General features: G+C 42.4%; 1 protein-coding gene across 1 annotated transcript in view; it reads right to left on the reverse strand.

The window, feature by feature from the left end:
- CDK5RAP2 (CDK5 regulatory subunit associated protein 2) overlaps positions 1 to 19,508 on the reverse strand; it is a 197,461-nt gene that overhangs the window by 80,374 nt on the left and 97,579 nt on the right. Inside the window, exons 14-17 of the mRNA XM_003925184.4 lie at positions 17,201 to 17,344; positions 7,589 to 7,689; positions 2,431 to 2,561; positions 797 to 906 (exon numbers count right to left, since the gene is read on the reverse strand). Of these exons, the coding sequence (XP_003925233.1) occupies positions 797 to 906; positions 2,431 to 2,561; positions 7,589 to 7,689; positions 17,201 to 17,344 (486 nt within the window). The remainder of the gene's footprint in view (positions 1 to 796; positions 907 to 2,430; positions 2,562 to 7,588; positions 7,690 to 17,200; positions 17,345 to 19,508) is intronic.

Consider the following 19,508-nt stretch of genomic DNA (forward strand, 5'->3'; position numbering starts at 1 on the left):
GGCATGGTGGCTCATGCCTGTAATCCCAGCACTTTGGGAGTCTGAGACGGGTGGATCATGAGGTCAGGAGTTCAAGACCAGCCTGGCAAACATGGTGAAACCCTGTCTCTAAGAAAAATACGAAAAATTAGCCGGGTGTGGTGGTGTGCACCTGTAATCCCAGCTACTTGGGAGACTGAGGCAGGAGAATCACTTGAACCCAGGAGGCGGAGGTTGAGGTAAGCAGAGATCATGCCATTGTACTCCAGCCTGGGTGACACAGCGAGACTCTGTCTCAAAAGAAAAAAAAGAAAAGAAAATCCTTTCCAGTTTAAAAAAAGATTTGCTGATCAAACCTGGAAATTTATTCATTCAAAATGCATCTGTTATTACCTCCTATATGTGTGCCAGGCAATGGGAAATCAGAAATAAATAAAACACAATCACTAAGATTAAGATGGTCACAGCCTAGCAAGGAAATACACACAAATAACCAGATAATTGCAGATCAGCAAGAAAAGGACATTTATTTGGATTAGGTACAAGAAAAGAGGTGAACAACCTGAAGGAAAGGTGGCTAACTCTTAAACTGAGGGGCCAGAGAGCTTTTCCTCAAGGAGATCAAGGCTGGCTGGGTTCTTGGGCCTGAGGAGTTTATCAGACACGAGGGAAGGTACTCCAGGTAATGGACACAGGAGGGGCACACACAAGAGGGGACAGGAAGGAAGGAAGAAGGGCCTTCAGAATCTTAGCCTCTCCTCAGGAACCCAAGATACATTAAACAAAAGAAAAGCACTAAAAGTTAATAGGTCAATACCTTTTTCTTAAGCTCTTCTTGAGAAAAATGCTCCACTTGAAACCGGTTGTTTTCTTCAAGGCAAATACTTAGGTAAGATGTCTGATCACTATAAAATGAAAATGATTCTTCTGCTCCCAAAAAGAAACAAACAAAAAAAAAAAGTGAGGATTGGGAAGAGAGAAAGAATATCAGAAACAGATTCTCCCAAGACTTACCCCTGTGCAATCCATCTGAAGCAGTGTGAATGGGGACGGTGGGTGGAAGGGAGCGTAAGTACACAGAGGGAGCTGAAGGCACCAATTTTGGAGCAAACGTAATTTGCCCTTTCTCAACAGGCTGATATTTCAATGTATAGTTTCATCTTAGGCTGTAGGTTTTCACTGTGGCCAACTGTGAATTATAACTTGCATATCAAGTATTGTGCCTGGAGACCATTCTGAATGGCACCAGTAAATGGTGATTTCAGTTTAAATGAGGGACTGATTGTGTTTAGGGGAGAATGCAGAAAAATTAGATGTGACCCTCAAGGGTAGAACTCAAGGGAGATAAAAGTGTCTGATCTATTTTTGTACAGGCCCCAGACCCCTCATGGGAAACAACACACTAAGTGCAGAAAGTGCCTGCTAGTGCTAAGATAAAAGCATCTCTGGTCACCAATGTAAGGAGGAACTGCTTCCTTTGCAGCAAAGGTCAATTCTAATAGGAAGGGAAGAAGCAGGGGCAGGGAGAAGATATGTGTATTGAGCAAGGCATATCCACAAACAGTACCTCATTTAATACATCCATGTAAGAGCTGATATATCCAAAATACAGTACAGAAAACGAGAAAGAGCTAAGCTTAAAAGAAGATGCCCTGGCTCAAATCTGGGCACATCAACCCCCAGCTGAGCCTTAGTTTCTTCATCTGTAAAATGAAGTTAATACCTACTCTACCTAATGAGATGACGCTGAGGATCACAGATGAAAAGTTAGGTGCCTAGCACCATGCCTTGTACACCGCAGATGCTCAAGAAATGTCAAACCTATCACTGTTATCACCAATTTTTACCAAATGTGTCAGGCACTGGGCTAGAGATACAGAAGGGAATCAGATATTAACCCAGATTTTAAAGGGCTTGAGTTCTACCAGTGAAGGGGGTCAAATATTAATATTACTGTGATGAGTCCGGAAAACCTAAGTCCCACAGGACCCTCATCTTGTAGGGAGGGAGGGCCCTTAATGCATCTACAATGCTACAAACAGTGTTTCAACCTGAAACAGCGCCTCACCATATGTCTGTGCAGTCTTGGGATCTCTGCAGTAGGTGCTGTGGTGGCAGTACTCAGACGTTTTAGGCAGCAAGGGCCGCAATCCCCAGAAAAAGGGGATTGCAAGGGCCCAGGGATAGTTGGAACTAGAAGTATCAAATGATGCAGAAAGTAGCAGAGGTACCGCGGGAGCAACGCTGCACCCGACCTTCTGCAGAATTAGTACAACTTCCTGGGCTCTTCTATTAGAAGGCCAGCATCAGCATGGTCACCACAAAAAGGCTCTCCAGACTAAACCCCGTGTATGTCTCATCCCTCAACAAACATTTAGGACTCTCCTGAAGTTCAGTCCATGCCCTCCAAGTGGAAAAACCAAAGAGAAGTGCGTAGAAGAAAGTGAGTACCTTCCCGCCTCCGAATTTCGCTGATCTGCTCCTCCAAGGTCTTTCGCAAATTCTGGTAAGACAGCACATCCCACTCCAGTTGCTTCCGCAGAGCAAAAATGTTTTTTAACTCAGCCTGCAGGTTGTTGATACTTGGTAAAACAAGACACCAGAAGTTTTAAAACAGACCTATTTGTTCTTTTAGATGCAAAGCCCAGAAAGCCTTCCTGTGATTTTTATGTCATTTGCGGTTTTTTCTGGTTATAAAAGTAAACACAGGTTTACTATAGAAAATTTTAAATACAACAGTATAAAGAAAACAAAAACGACCATGCTCCTACCACCAATCTTTTCTCCTATGCATAATTTACATGGCTGTAATACTACTAGACATACAATTCTGATGAGCATTCCTTGCGTCATAATTCCCTATAATTTTAGAAACTGTTTGCAAACATCATTTTTAATGACTGTATAATATGAAACCAGGTGACTGTCCCACCACTTACTTTAACTCGTCCCCTATTAGTGGATACCTGGGTCATTTCCAAGTTTTTGCTATAGGCCTATCTAGGTGAAAATAATTTAATTCTCCAGTCCAGAATGTGTCTCTGTTCAGAACAATGCCCTGAAAGGGCTTGGATATAAAAAGGGAGGCTCCCCAGGGCCTGGTGTTACTTGGGCACCTAGGCTTCAGAAGAAAGGGAGACAGAGGACTCCTGTTATGTTACTCCCCAAAAAAGTCAGAATGGAAGTAAGGATGTGGGACAGGTGGGAAGAGAAAAAAAGGAGGAGTCAGTCAACAGTAAGAGGGAGAAAAGGACTAAGTTAGGGGCCAAAAAAACTCAACTGTGGTGGGTTAACCACTCAAAAATGAATCGTATGAATGGATTTCTATTCTGGGAGAGGGAATGTAGTGCCTAGCTGTACAGAGAGCTTGCATGGAACAGAAGCCCAAAACCCAGAGAGACCAAGAAAATGCACACCTCCCAGAACCTGCATTAATCTTGGGGAGCCCTGTCCAATAGAACTTTCTCCAGTGATGGAAATGTTCTATATCTGCACTGTCAACTATAGTAGCCACTAGCTAAATGTGCCTATTGAGCATCTGAAATGTGGCTAACGTGCCAAGGAACTGAATGTTTAATTTTATTAAATTAAAAGTAAGTTTAAATGTGAAAAGCCACATGGCTAGTGGCTACTGAAGTGGACAGTGCAGATCCATAAGGAAGGCTTTGGACTCCTACTGATGTGCAATTGGCAGAGATCTGACCACTTAAATCCAGCTCTCGGAAGAACATGGAGACCCCAGCTGACATCTGAATAGCATAAATAATGTTTCACTGTGCATCTCTGTGCTTAAAGCCTTGTTTGACATCCAGGTTATTTTCTTAAGAAAGATTCCCAGCAATGCAATTACTGGGTCAAAGTATATGAAAATCTTTAAGACTACTGAAACACATTAACAAATCAGAAAGGTTCATTTTTTAGACAGCCAGAGAGCGATCATTCTCCATCCAGCACCTACAGTTCCCTAAAAAGGTCCATCAATGCCATGAAATTATCTGCAAAAAGGTACGAATATGTGGATTTTTCTAGGGAGAGGGCCTATAAGCTTTCATCAGTTTTTTCTAAAGGGATCAATACCCCCCGAATGGTTAGAAGCAATTGCTCTAAATATGTGTGCCAGACTCCTCAAAGAAGCCCCACTTCTCCTTCAGAGACTTCCAACTACACCCATTGAACTGCACACATAAATCAACACACACTGGAAGGAAAATAAGCCATCATGCCTAATCTTCTATGCTTGCTGCTTTGAGGACAGTTCATTGTGAAGCGGTCTTCACGCAAGGGAAAGGGTCCTACTAGCAACTTGTACCTAGTTCCATTTTAAGACAATCACAATGATCAATTTGTAAGGCTGATGAAAAACCTCACAGAGGTGTCACGGCACAGCACTCGCTTGGATGCCGTGGTACCACAGAGGCATTTAACCAAGGGGAAAAAAGAGACTGTTTTAGCAATGCTCCTGCAATTAGGGCTGGGGAAAGGAACTGCTTCACTCCCTCTTTCATTTTCTGACAGGGTGAAAAGTACACAGCTGCTGCTCCTGTGTCTGTCATTTATGTTTTCCCAACTTGAGAAGCTTTCCAGCGTGTGAGGAGTTGGGAGAACAAAAGGTGCGTCCCTCAGAAAAAAAACAAAACCCTTCTTCCTGGAATCGGGGCAGGGCAGACAGGAACAAAAATGAGGCGTTGGAGGGACCCAAGCTCAAAATAGCACGCCACCACTTCTGGGCAGGCCAGTTCAACTACCTGAGTCCTGATTTCCTCATCCAAAATGCGGGGAAGAATACCTTTGCTCTGCGATTGTTTTGAGGAGTAAATCAGATGTTACGTGGGAAAGATCTTAGGACAGGGCCTAACACATATGAGATGCTCAACAAACATCATTTCCTTCCTTACACGTACTCCGACAACTCCCATACAGAAGATAGTATTTACGAGCCAAAATTGCTGATTTACGTGAGTTACAGCAATGATTCTCATCTGGAGATGATGTTGCCCCCACCCCACAGGGGACATTTGGCCATGTCTGGAGACACTTTTGGTTCTTCAAACTGCATGGGAGAATCAGGTGTGCTGAGCCTCCCATGAGAGAAGCCAGGGACTACTAAACATCTTACAAAGCACAGGACATGCCCTCATGACAAAAAAAAATTATCCGGCCCCAAAAAGCCTCATACTGCTGAGGCTGAGAAACCCTGAGTTACAGGGAAACTGAGCTAGTCCTCAAGATTGGGAGTGTATCAGCAAGAACCTGGCTCGGGAGCCAAGGCGACCCGAGCACTGATAATCCTTCACTGCGGACACAGTGTCTTAGAATGCACATTTTCACTTCTGTAATTTGGGGATAATCCACCAACTTCTAAGTGCTGCTGTGAAGAATTAATAGTAAAAGTGAAAGGATCAGCCATATTCTTGCTCACGATGAGTTTCCTCCCTTCCTGCCCTCCGTTTCCAGATTTAATCACAGTACCTCATCTGTCTCCAGGGTCATCCACCTTTCCTGCCAATTTCCAGAGTGAACAGTGCTAGAGTTACAGAAGGGAGCTCCATCTTCCTTAGCCCACATACTGCCCTCTGGATACGCCACGGTCTGAGGATTCAAAAGCCCCCTGCAAACTAAGTTTACGCATGATGGAATATTGAGACATATGTAAGCTTTTCATGTTGTCATTATTCTTAAGAATCTTACTATTTACTGAGTGCTTATTACATGCCAGGAAGTATTAAGTCTTTATTAATAGACAGTGTCCTCTCCAGTTTCAACACAACCCTGTAAAGTAGGTAGATATGTAAGTAGGTAGGTAAGCAGGCAGACCAGCCAATCTCAAGTTCACAAACACACTGAGGCTCAGAGTGAGAAACTACTTCCCCAAGAGCTCAGGGCTGCTGAGTGGCAGAGCTGAGAAGTGGACCCAGGTCTATCTCCCACCAAATGTATTACAAGTCTGAAGATGAACAGGAAACCTTTTAAGAATCCTTGTTAGTCACAGCCCTGACCTGTCTCAGTCCCATCCAAGTTTTCATTCATTAAGAAAGAGCCTGTGAAACTTGGAGCCACTCATGAAGCTGAGAAGACTCAAGGGCAACCACATCCACCCACAGGGCCTCTCAGTACCCAGAATCAACCTGGCTCCTATCCAGAGAAGCTGCACGATTGAAAGGAAATGTGTCCATTCCCTAAGTGAGTTTCCACACATGACTCAAACCCCCGCCGCCCCCTCTTCAGCAGCATGTTTTAATTTTCCCTAAATTCATTTCCAGTGAAAAATTCTAGAAATTATCTCACAATTTAGAAGATCAGCATGGTGGGGAGGGGCATTCCTGAATAGAACATTCCTGCCTACTCTGTACTGGCCCCAGAAGGCCGAGAGAGTAAGGTGGGATCCCTGCCCTAAGGGAGCTCCCGACACAGGTGAGGAGGCAGAGCAGGCACAGATGGTGACACAAGGTGACCTCCCAACACAGGGTAGAAACACAGAGAGGCAAGTGTTCTGGGGATTAGCTGGGTCGCCTGACAAGGGTAACAGTCAATCTAAATTTTAAGGACTGGGAGGACAAAGTAGTGGAAAGGCTGGGAATAGAGGGGTAGGAAACCCAGGTGAAGAATACAGGCAGGAACATGCAGCCCAGGGAATGATAAAGAGCTCACTATGGTGAGAGCAGAAGGCATACAAGACAGAGAAATGAGGGGTGATTCTTCTTTAGCTTTTATTACAGAAAATTTTAGACACATACAAAAGAAAAAACTAACTACTATAATGAACCTCTCCCCCATCTACATGTGCCCCAGCCCCAACAATCAGAGAGCCAGGGCCAATCTTGTTCCCCACCCACTTCCTCAGCTTCTGCACTGTTTGGAAATGAATTCCAGACATCATATCCTTTCAACTGTACCCATCCTGCTGTGTAAAGAGATGATTTCTCAATGTGAGAACTCCCTGAGGCCAACCCTGCATGTACAGATATGTGAACAGAGGCCCAGAGCAGGACACTTGCCTGTGGACACAGAGCCAGAAAGTGGGAGAGCCAAGGCTAGAACAAGGCCTCTATCCTAGAGTTGGCTCTCCTCGCCACACTTGCTGACAGCAAATCATTTCAGCAATTCTGCAGAGATAGGAAGACTTATTTGAGTCCCAGGGTTCTGTCGCTTGACATCTGTGTGACTTTCAACAAGTCACTTACCCTATCTTAGTTTTCATGACCTTATAGAAAACAGGGATAGCATTATTATTACTTCATAGAATGGCTATGAGGATCATATGAGATAATACACATGGAAGCATTTTCTAAATATATAATACAGTATTTTTAAAACCTGAATAATCATGATATTTTAATCATAATTTTCTTGCCAAAAATCAGACGCTTCTTGACAATTCTTGATACAAAACAGGTACATCTGATTATTAAATAGGGCAATCACCATCTAAGCTTTATAAGCTCCATAAGCAACCTGGCAGGACTTTGCTGCCTTAGAGATCGCCAGCACTGACTGAAGGGGGCGGGCGGGTGTGTGTGTGTGTGTGTGTGTGTGTGCGCGCGTGTGTGTGTGTGTGTGCACATGCACGCGCATTTACGTGTGTGATGTCCAGACAGAAAGAAATGCTTACCTGTCTGATTCCTGCAGAGATTTGACCAGATGGGTATAGATGTCCTGCTCTTTCTTTAAGACCTGAATCAGCTCTTCATAGTCTGATGATTGTTTCTTTTCCTGGAAATAATGAAGACATGACATTAAGGGAAGAATTTTGAAAGAGTACATCCTTATATTATACAAACAGATGTAGCTAGTCCCAGATTTTAAAACCAAACGAAGGTGAGGCCCTGTGCCTAGCTCTGGCTCAGGCCACAGTCAGAGAGCACCACCTTCAGGAGGAGTGGGGAATGACCGCCCATCACTCACCCCAGAACAAAGCTGAGAGCCGAGCTTCCAACAGCTGCTAGGAAGACGCATCAGTTATGGGATTAGTCCATCATGAGACTGTCACCCCTCAGAGTTGCTGGTCATCATTTTTACAACACTACAAAAAAATGTCTTTCCATACTCACTGTTGCTCCAAAGAAGAGAAATTCACAAACAAAAACCTGGCAAGTACTGGCGACTAGGGATTTAGAGTCACATACAAGAGGTCAACTGAGACATTCTTGGGAGGCATCCAGAACAGGGTGATGATGAAGAGACCTGAGTTGGATCTCTGCCACTTACTAGAGGTATGATCTTGGGTAAGTAGCTTAACAAACCTCTATGAACTTCAATCTCCTCATTTATGAAATGGGGATGTCGTTTTGTGAATTCACATTCACAAATGTGAAATGTTTTAATGTTCAAAATTTGATTCTGCCACTTACCAGTTCTGAGACTCTGGGAAGTTACTTACTGGGAGCCTTGGTATTCTCACCTGTAAAAATGGTGGGCAATTGCCACCACCTTATGGAGTTATGGAGCAGATAAAAGATAACCTGTGTACTGTAAAGAACCAGAAATACCTGGAGAAATGGCCAATTCCTGTATTAGGAAAAGGAAAACCAGGAACAATAAAAGATATGTGTATAGCATTTTATTGCGCCAGAAAATGAGGAAGTGCTTATAGAACAGTGGTTGCCAGAGGCTGGAGGGATGAGGATATGGGAGACGCTGATCAAAGGAAACAAAATTTTAGTTATACAAGATGAATAAATTCTGGAGATGTAATGTACAGCATGACGACGATACATAATAATACCCTGGCCAGGAACAGTGGCTCACACCTATAATCACAGCACTGTAGGAGGCCAAGATGGGAGAATTACTTGAGGCCAGAAGTTCAAGGCCAGCCTGGGCAACATAGCAAGACCCCACCTCTACAAAAAAGTAAAAAATAAAAAACATTCGCTACATATGGTGGCATGCGCCTATAGTCCCAGCTACTTGGGAGGCTAAGGCAAGAGGATCCCTTGAGCCCAGACGTTTGAGGCCACAATGAGCTAGGATCATGCCACTGCACTGAAGCCTGGGCAACAGAGCAAGGTCCTGAAACAACAAACAAACAAAAAATACTGTATTTTATACTGGAAATGTACCAAGCGAGTAGATCTTAAGTTTCTTCATCACAAAAAAAAAAAAAAAGTAACAATGTGAGATGATAGATGTGCCAATTAACTTGATTATAGTGATCATTTCACAATGTATATGTTTATCAAAACATCTAGTGTACCTTATATATATCCAATTTTAAGTTGTCAATTATAACTCAAAGCTGAAAAAAAATTTTTAAAGAAATGCTTAAATAATGATGGTATGTTGTCAAAAAGGACATACATACAGTTTGAAAAGGCTTCCACAAGCCAAATCTGGGATGATTTGAGCACTGAAATAAATACTGAGAGTAATGGTTTATACCCCACTGATAGTAATAGATTATAACCCACCAAATAAAATAGGAATTCATAAATCCATACTGATATAAATGGGAGGGAAAAAGAGCAGGCTTTCCTTTATAGAAAAAATGATGAATAATAAATGTAGAAAGAATGATGGAATCAGAAAAATCACCCTTTGCCAACCAACACAGTAATAAATAATTCAACCAAGAAACATAAAAGAATGCCAAAACTAGTAGGTAAAAGTTTGAAGATCAAGATATTTACACAGACTCAAAACACTTCTCCTAAAATACTTATTAAATACAAAGAGAAAAAAAGCATAACTAGACAGTCAAGACACCTGGCAGACACTATCTTCATAAAGTTATCCAAGTTAGCATAGCCAATCATGGGACAAATCCAATTGTGAATCACCAGACAGGACGCAATGAGAAGACACAGCATCACTGCCATGATATTCCTGCCAAAGATGCATAAACTGAACCTAATCAGCAAAAAAAACACCAGACAAACAACCCAAACTGAAGTGACATTCTGTAACATAACTGGCCTGGGCACTTCAAAAATGTCAAAGTCATGAAAGTCAAGGGAAGATTCTGGAACTTTTCCAAACTAAAGACTAAAGTATCAAGACTATTAAATGCAAGGCATTTCTAATAATCCCGAATAGGATCATTTTGCTGCAAAGGATGTTATCGAGACAACGGATGAAATGCGAATGATTCTGAGAATTAGAAGGTAGCGATGGAGAAAATTAGTCCAGGTTAATTTCCTGGTGGTAGTGGCTGGGCTGAGGTTATACAGGAGAATGTTCCTGTTTATAAGAAATACACACTAGCATATTCAGAGGAGGCAAGGCTTCACATTGGCAACTTTCTCTCAGAAGGCTCAGAAAAAATACAATCATTTATTTTTGTACTTTTCTACAAATTTAAAACTTTTTCAAAATAAGAAAAAATGTTCAATTAAAGTTAATGGTATAGAATACCCAATACAGGGCCTAGAACCAACTAACTGCTCTCTAAATGCTGGAAGGCGGATGTTCAGTTAGTGAAGAAACTGGGGCCGCAAACAGCCTTTGTAGTTCACACTGACTTAACGTTTTCTCCTAAAGCTAAGATACCACCTACAACAGGGGTTTTCAACCTGATTAAAATTTACAGGCTGAAGGCATATGAGCAGAGGAAAAAAATTACATCTGTTTCCACTAACCTCTAACTGAAATTTAGTATTACCTTCAATTATGAATTAAAGAAATATTGCTATTCCTACAAACCATAGTAATACTAGTGGTATTACCTTGACTTTGTCATCAAAAGATTTGTATATGTTGCAGATATCTCAAAATATTCATTTTTATTGCTACTTTATAACTATGGCAGTTACTTATACTCACCAGATCTTACTATTTAACATATTAATAAAGAAGCATGATTTCCATAGCATAATTTTATATTTTGATAACTTAATTTCAAAATATTTGGTTTCCTTTAGAATCCTACACATACATTTTATGCATTTAAACATTTTTTCAAGATAAGGGTCTCTGGCTTCAGTAGATTGCCAAAAGGATGCGGAGGGCAAAAAAGGTGAAGCATCCCTGATCTAGGGGAATACCGTTATGCTTCCAAGCCTGACAAAACAAGCCCAAGGCACCAGCTGCCAATTAAAGCTTTTAAATGCTAAACCACCAGTTTCGTCATGATAAGTCAGTCATCCAGACTGCTGGAAAAGCCAGGCCCTTTTGTAAATCATGCCACATGTCAACGGCACAAGGAGTTCCCAAATGCCATTTGTACATAACAACAGTATCATGTGGGATTCTCTCAGCTTCCACCTGCACAAAAACACATGCGCAGCCAGAGAACCCCAGAGAAGAGTGGGCAGGATTTAAAGAGGACATCTCCAGGTCCAGTATGTCAGCCACCAAGCTAAGTGCATTCCAGGCATTTTCTTTTTTATCCCCCCCGACCCGTTTTTTTTTTTTTTTTTTTTTTTTTGAGATGAAGTCTCACTCTGTCACCAGGCTGGAGTGCAGTGGCGCAATCTTGGCTCACTGCAACCTATGACTCCCTGGTTCAAGTGATTCTCCTGCCTCAGCTTCCCAAATAGCTTGGATTACAGGCACTCGCTACCATGCCCAGCTAATTTTTGTATTTTTTTAGTAGAGATAGGGTTGCACCATGTTGGCCAGGATGGTCTCAATCTCCTGACCTTGTGATCCACGCACCTCAGCCTACCAAAGAGCTGGGATTACAGGCGTGAGCCACCGCGCCCGACCTCAAGGCAATTTCTTATTTAATCTTCACAAGGACCCAATGTGCTTATGTGTTACTATGCTCCCCATCTTAGAGATGAGGAAACTGTGGCACAGAAGTTCAAGACGATGAGGCCAGGTGTGGGCTTCTAGGCCCATGCTCTTTAGCCCACTCATCACTGCCCCATAATAGATGCCTTAAATATAGTGCATCTGGGTGCTTGGCAAGGGTAACATCATCACTGTCAGCCATATAAAGCCCAGCCAAAGAAAATAAGAAAAGCCAGTGACAAAATAAGAAGATCTATTGTTTTGTGAGCACCTAACATGAGGGGCAGTAATGATTAAGAGTGTGTGACTTTACAAACTGTGCAACTTTGAACAAGTTACTCAACCTCTCTGTATGTCAATATTCTTAACTCTAAGTAGAGGTAATCATTCTACCTATGTCCTGGAGTGTTAAAGAGATTAAATGAGTTAATCCAGACAAAGTTCTCAGAATGATGCCTGGCTCGAAGCAAACACTTGATAAATGTCAGCCGTTACTATTATTCTTACACTCCCGAGTGCTATACTAGCTACTGACATATTATCTCTAGTTGCCACAGCATTCCAGGGAACTTTCCATTTTTCAAATGATGAAACCGACTCTGGGAGCAGAAGTAACTTGTTTGAGTCCACTCAGCTAGTCACTGGTAAAGGGAGAATTTGTGCTTAAGTATGTAACTTCAAAGCCAACCAAAAAAGGTTAGGATCAAGAAAAAAAAACAGTAAATATGGATTTCTGATAGATGGCACAGAGACTCCAGGAATGTATGTATGTGGGACCCAGCTTCTTAACAGGACCGCTGCAGGCTGGCTCCTAGTCCTAGAGGAAGACAGCCCACTGCCACACCAGGGCCTGCCTATCAGCTCAGGCTCTTTTCTTCTTTCTGGCAGCTATTCCAAAGGTTCCTCAAAATGTTCAGGCCATCACTCTCCTCAGCTCCTGCCCTTTTCCCTTTCTCCTGCCCTTGTATCTCAGTGGAACTGGAAAATCCCTCCAACAGAGCCCCAGGGGGAATGTCTATTCCCCCCCCCCCCCGCAAAGACCCAGTGCCATCATTTACCACTCTCCAGGGTACCTTACAGGATCTGCTCAGGCCGAATCTCATCAGGAAGCCCTTTCTTGACTGACAAAGATGCCCTCCTCCAGCCCCCAGAGCTGGTGCACCAGCCACCTGTCTACAGGGCTGACGGATCCTGGCAAGCAGCAGTGTCCTAAGCCAGGCACAGTGCCTGGCACAAATCAATGCTGCCACAAATACTTGCTGAACTGATGATTAAGTAGGTAAGAGGGGAACCCAGAGACTGATATGAATCTTAAGAGCAGAGATTCCTGGGGTTATTTTGCATAATGGAAGTCAGAGTGAGTCAACGTCTTCCTAGAAGCAAATTGCTTACCCATGTTAAATAAATGAACTCTTCAAAGCCATTTGGGTCCCATTTCATCAATCACCTATTCCCCTGCATTGAATCATGCCCCATTAGAATGAAGTCATTTGGCTCCCTCAGCAGAGCAGACAAACCAGTAGCTTCTCTTGGACACATAGGCAGGCGGCCAGGCTGCCCAGAGGGGAGTCATGAGAAGCACCTGCTCAGCAGGAGCCACTAACCCCCACCCTCCCCTCTCCACCCAGCCTGTCCAAACAAGGAGCAACCCAGACAAGAAGCCTCTCAGTGCAGATAAGACTCATCACTGCTGCACATCTGCTCTGTGTCTGGCTCTGTGATGTGTTCCACACGGCCCTTGAAATGACCACCCCACTTACTGCATTCCCCTGCCTCACCTGAGAACTGTCCCTAAAACACAGGAGTGAGTCCCAGGAAGACTCCTCTCCTTTATGAGCCAGGCTTGGGCCTGCTTGCTAAACCAGTACAATTCTCTCCCAGGAAGTGAGAGATTGAAACCAAGACACGAGACAGCTGGGAGTCTCTAGGCCTGTGTCATGTCAACGACAGAGCCTTAAAGTCTGGGACTTCTGCTGTCAAGGTCCATGGTGCTGCTCTAGTTTCACCCTCCCCAAAGTGTGGCTGCTCAAGTCTTGCCTGGCATCTGTGAAAGCCTCCGGTCTGCTCCCAATCAATATTCCCTTTCAGGGTGGCCATGCTCAGACCACCCAGTGTGGGGTTCTGTGGCTGGCAACCAAAACAACCTTAACTAATCTACTTCCATTATTTCTAATCCTCTCAAACGGCAGGCATGCAGTTGCCCACTTCACAGATGAGGAAAGTGAGTTTCAGAGGCATTAAGTGAGTTGCCCAAGATTACAGAGCCAGTGAGTAGCAGGACTAGCATTCTGACACCAAAGCCAGGCATTTTCTACTTTACCATAGTTTCCTTAATGACTTGAAGGAAACACATGTAATGTGCAGATCACATCTAAAGAGGCAGCAGACACATAACGAGAAAGCTTAATGGATCACTTCTTGGTAATCAAGGCAATTTAGCGGCCTAGTAGATAGATGGTGTCTATTTCAGTAGCTATGTCACAGCCCTGCAACAAAGACATTAATTTTAATACTAGGAAAATTCAGCAGCAATGTCCCAACCATGTCAATAACCAAGCTATAAATCTCTGGCTGCAGTAAGTTAAATATGGTCAGTGTGTTTTACTCTCTATTCTTCAATTCCCTAGTCATCTAGCATTAATTCTCAGGATCACACAATAATTAGAAGGAAAACAGACTGCCCAGAGTCTATGGAGACATGATCATAGCCTCAAGTCCTTTCTGGAAATGGGCACATGATAAATTCTAAACCAACACAAAATAGCCAAGGACAGAGCAGAAGAAATTCACATTTTCTACAAAGAACTACAATCTGAAAAGCATACCTTTCTTGGAGTGGGGGGGTTTGGGGGGTTATGACCTCAAGGCTGTGACAATTCGGATTGACACCAGAAATTCACAATTCTTAAGTGATCACTTACAATTCTTTCGTTGCCATTATTTTGTTTTTTAAAAGAAACTGGGTCTCGGCCAGGCCTGGTGGCTCATGTCTGTGATCCCAGCACTTTAGGAGGCTGAGGCAGGTAGATCACTTGAGGTCAGCAGTTTGAGGCCAGCCTGCTCAATGTGGTGAAACCATGCCTCTCCCAAAACTACAAAAAAAATTAGCCAGGCATGGTGGCACATGCTTATAATCCTAGATATCTGGGAGGCTGAGGTGGGAGAATCACTTGAACCCGGGAGGCAGAGGCTGCAGTTAGCCAACATTGTGCTACTGCACTCCAGCCTGGGTAACAGATAAGACTCTGTCTCAAAAAATATAAAAATAAAGAGACTGGGGCTCACTCTGTAACCCAGGCTGGAGTGCAGTGGCACGATCATAGTTCATTGCAGCCTTCAACTCCTGGACTCAAGCAATCCTCTTGCCTCAGCTTCCTGAGTAGCTGGGACTACAAGTATGTACCACTGTGCCAACTTAATTTTTGTAATTTTTTTGGTAGATGCTGGGGTCTTACTATGCTGCTCAGACTAGTCTCAAACTCCTGGCCTCAAGCAATCCTCCTGTCTCAGCCTCCCACAGTGCTAGCATTAACAGATGTGAGCTATGGTGGCTGGCCAGTAACTAGCTACAATTTGCAATTCATTTTGCAGAACACAATTAAAGCCTTTGCTAAAATACTTAGGTATTTGACACAGTAATTTAAATATCACCAGGATCTGAATATTACCAAAACGCCCAGGCAGTAACTTTATATTTGTTATTTGTGGTCATATGAAGTACAGACATCAACTACCACAAAAAAACTAAAAACAAAATGATAAAACTAGTGAAATTAAATTTTAAAATACCCAACCTGTCCAATAAATTTATAAACATTTTGTTCAACATACAGATATTTTTACATGACTAAAAATGTGATTCAAAATAGCATTTTAGTTTAACTAACTAAATATATTCAAAGTAATGAAGATATTTCTATCTAAAATAACCTGATGAGCTGCTATCTTGGTATGAAACAGACTATGTCCTATTACAGGTTAATACGAATCTTAGTCAAGTAAAGTTGGTCAAAATCAAATTAGCTAAATGCTAATCAGAATCACAAACTATTAACCCTCTGAGATTTAGTTATCAGACTTGCCCTGGCTTATGTAAGTGAAATGACAGAGTCGAGAGAGAGAAATTCAGGCCTCCAGATTGCTGGCCCAGCCCAAAGGCTCCATGATTCCATGGTGACATTCTCAAGAGAAACAGCAAAATGCAAATACACAAACGGTCAGAATTAAGAAACAGCTCCAACTGCTCAGCCAATGATACCTCCAGGACAAGCTCTGATACTGAGCAGATACACAGCACAGTGGCTAGTACTGGTTGCTAAAATACTGAAATACTTCCACACCAACTGCAAAATAAACACTGGACCATCCATTCCAACCACTCTAGCTGCCCTGGCTCCTCCCTAGGATCTTGCCATGAGGTCCCTAGTAGTTTTTAAACTACACAGTTGATGCCTGGCACAGGAGCAGGCCTCCAGGTCTCCAGCCGTAGTGCCTGAGTATTTTCTGAAGGCTGATGCCCATGCTGCACCAGTTGTTAATTCTTTTGAGAATCACCCTTCACAAAACCGCAAGTCACGATCAGAGCCACTCATCAGAAAACTAATTTGCCTAAGAGTTCTCTATCTTCCAAATGTATGAACTTAATTAAAGCCAGGTTTTTCTTTTTTTAAAAAAAAAAAAAACTAGCCTACAGCTAATTCTTTTCCTTTCCCGTATCTGGCTGCCTGGTTGTATTATTCATTCATTCACTAAACAATATTTACAGAGCCAAGCAACAGGCTGAACACTGGGATTCAGAACATGTGCCAGTTCCCTACCCAAGAAGTGCCTGCCCAGGGTGCTGTACAGGAGCACAGGAGCCCAGGTGAGGGGAAGCAGAAAAGTGGATCTATAACTCCAACGCACAGAGTAAGTGCCATGATGGAGGAGTGTGTAAAGTGCTGGTGAACAAGAGGAAGAGGGGACCTCACTACTAAGCAGGGTCAGGAAAGGCTCCACAGAGAAGGCGACATTAGGATGGCACCTGCAGAGATGTTCAGGAGTTAGCACGTGAACAGGGAAGGAAAAATCATTCCAGGCAGACGGTTCTACACACGCGAAGGCACAAAGAGGTACAAACATGGTGTTTTCAGGAATCTGTAAAAAATCCGCTATTGCTGGAGAAGAAAGAAAATGAGATGGAAAAGATGATTTGGGGCCAGATAAGGAAGAGCCTGCTGTGCCATTTTTTTGTATGAATTTAAACAGGAAAACTTATGAAACACTTGTGATTACACAGTTCTTAAGAGGTAAGCCCTGAAAGAGCAAACGAGGCTCCTCGCTTAACAAGCTGTGATTTCTCAGTTTGCTGTGTAGTACAAATACTTACATTCAGCTAAAGGGTATTAATCTGTAACATGGTAAGATAAGAACTTCTCCTCCTACCTGTTGTAGACTCAATTATCAGCAAGAAGGCATTTGAGGATCTCTAGATCAAAGGAGCTATCAAATATGTTTCAGAAAACTATATGAATCCATTCACATGTGAACGTCCCATTTCAGTCAAGCTTACCTTAGAGAAGATGGTTTTGCTGCCTGGTGACTGTTGAGAAGAGCACTTTCCTGTTATTAAGCCTTCACTCCTGAGCTGGAGATCCTCTGCAGCCATTAAATAGCAGTTCTGCTGTATTACTTCCAAATCTTTTTCATTGAATTTCTAATGAAATGAAACAAATTATAAGGAAGTTGTCATCAAGAAAAAAATATTAAGAAACTGTCCCAAACTCCTTAAGGAAAAATATTTTATTTGTTCACAATGTCCCCTACATAATTTTCATCATTCCAAAATACTAGGCAATTACAAAACCATCATGTAAGTCCATTTCTATGTTATTACAACTTGGAAAATAGCAGCATGCCAGCAAGGCAGAGCTAAGGACGGTGGCAGTTGCTACAAACTGTCCTCGCTCACCACCACTGTGATGACCTTCCAGTGGGTGTAGAGGACAAAGCCAGGCTCTCATCCGACAGACCTGGTTCCAAACCTGGGTTGATCCTGCTCAGGATGTGATCTGTTTCCAACCCTGTGGGATTATGGGGATGATTATAAGACCTGTACATCAAAACCCAACAAAGTCTTAGTCTCTCTTGAAATGTTACAAATTTGACAAAACTTGAACTGTCCATATCGAAAAGGAGATCTGACTTCCAGGAAGAAAAAACCAAGACTGCAAATATTGCTTTAGGATCTGGTCACATATGAAAGGGTCCTTCATGATCACACACAATACAGTTCCACTGACTGAACCCTCAGAAGATCTAACATCCAACAATACGACAGGACCAGAGACATATCTCCGGTCTTCTGCATGGAATCTATTACTAACCATTTAAAATCCTGGTAACTCTTGAACTAGGATTCTGTCCACTCTCTGTCAAAAATAATGGGTAGGAACCACATCTTATTCCTAAGCACCTAGCAGAATTAATTTATCCATTCAAACTTTTATAAGAAATTCAGTGAACAAACAAAAAAAGTAGAAGCAATTCTTTATAAAAACCCACTGAACTGTAATAGAACTAGGAATCGAATAACCAATACTGACTTTCTAGAATTGTTACAATACAGTTGTGCTTAAATTACACTATTCATTTTCATTTTTCTAAAGTCCAATTATAGATATATACAGTTTAACAGTCAAATAGTAGTACAGGCTTAAATGGAAAATTAGTATCCTCTCCCTCTCCTCTCCTCTCACCTCTCAAATCCCACTCCCAAAGAAAAACAACCTTCAAACTCTTCAGCTATTTCTTCTGCTATATACCTCCATGTTTCTATACAAAATCTTACTCGTACATTTCTTAGTTTCTTAAGTTTAGATTGTATCTATTGGCTCCTGCCATAGAAGTTTGAGGATTCAGCTCTTACATCCTTTGTCCCTCAACCTTTTTCCTAATAATTCTATGCCAATTTTAGTTAAATCAATAGTCTGCATTTACATTATAGCCAGCAAATACTGCTCATGACTTAGCCACATGGTGTTCTATGATCACGCATCAAAAAACTGACCATTTACATTTTACTTTTGTGGAGAAATTTCAACTGAAGCCCTCCTCAAGAGCTCAAATCTGGAATTTCTACAGAAGCAGCTCAGCTCTCATCCCAGGACTTCCCTTCACCACATGCCATGTGAATTCCCTACTTTCCGGAGCCCATGCCTCTCTCTTTTGGTTACTCCCTCCCATTTGGTTATTCCTTTATACATGTGGAATCATCCACCAAGAGCTTCCTGCAAAAGAGTACACAGGAGGCAGATGACTGCAGGCATCAAATGTCTGAAAATGCCTTTATTCTGCCCTCACGCTTGCGGACAGCTTGGCTGAGTACAGAATGCTGGACTGGAAATCACTTTTCCTCAAAATCTGAAAGCACTGCTCTTCCATCTTCTGGTTTCCAATGTTGCTGCTGAGAATTCTGATGTCATTCCAAGTGTGGGTTCTTTGTATGTGACCTGTATTTTCCTCTCTGTGGAAGCCTTTCGGGTCCTCTCTTTATCCCTGTGTTCTGATATTTCAAAATGACACACCATGGGGTATGGGTCTTTTTTCATTCTTTGTGCTAGAAACATAGCAGGCCCTTTCAATGTAGGAATAGCTGTCCTTCCATTCTGGGGAATTTTATCTTATTACTCTGAAAATTTCCTTCCCTCTGTTTTGCCTGTTCTGTCTTTCTGGAACTCCTATTAGTCATATTTTGGACCTCTTGTATCAAGCCTCTGGTTTTCTTTCCTCTCCCATTTTCTCATCTGTTTATTTGTTTAGTTCTATTTTCTGGAAGACTTACTTAACTGTATCTTCCAACTTTTCTTACTCTTAAACTT

Source organism: Saimiri boliviensis, chromosome 2 (genome assembly GCF_048565385.1).
Source record: "Saimiri boliviensis isolate mSaiBol1 chromosome 2, mSaiBol1.pri, whole genome shotgun sequence".
Taxonomy (NCBI): Eukaryota; Metazoa; Chordata; class Mammalia; order Primates; family Cebidae; genus Saimiri; species Saimiri boliviensis.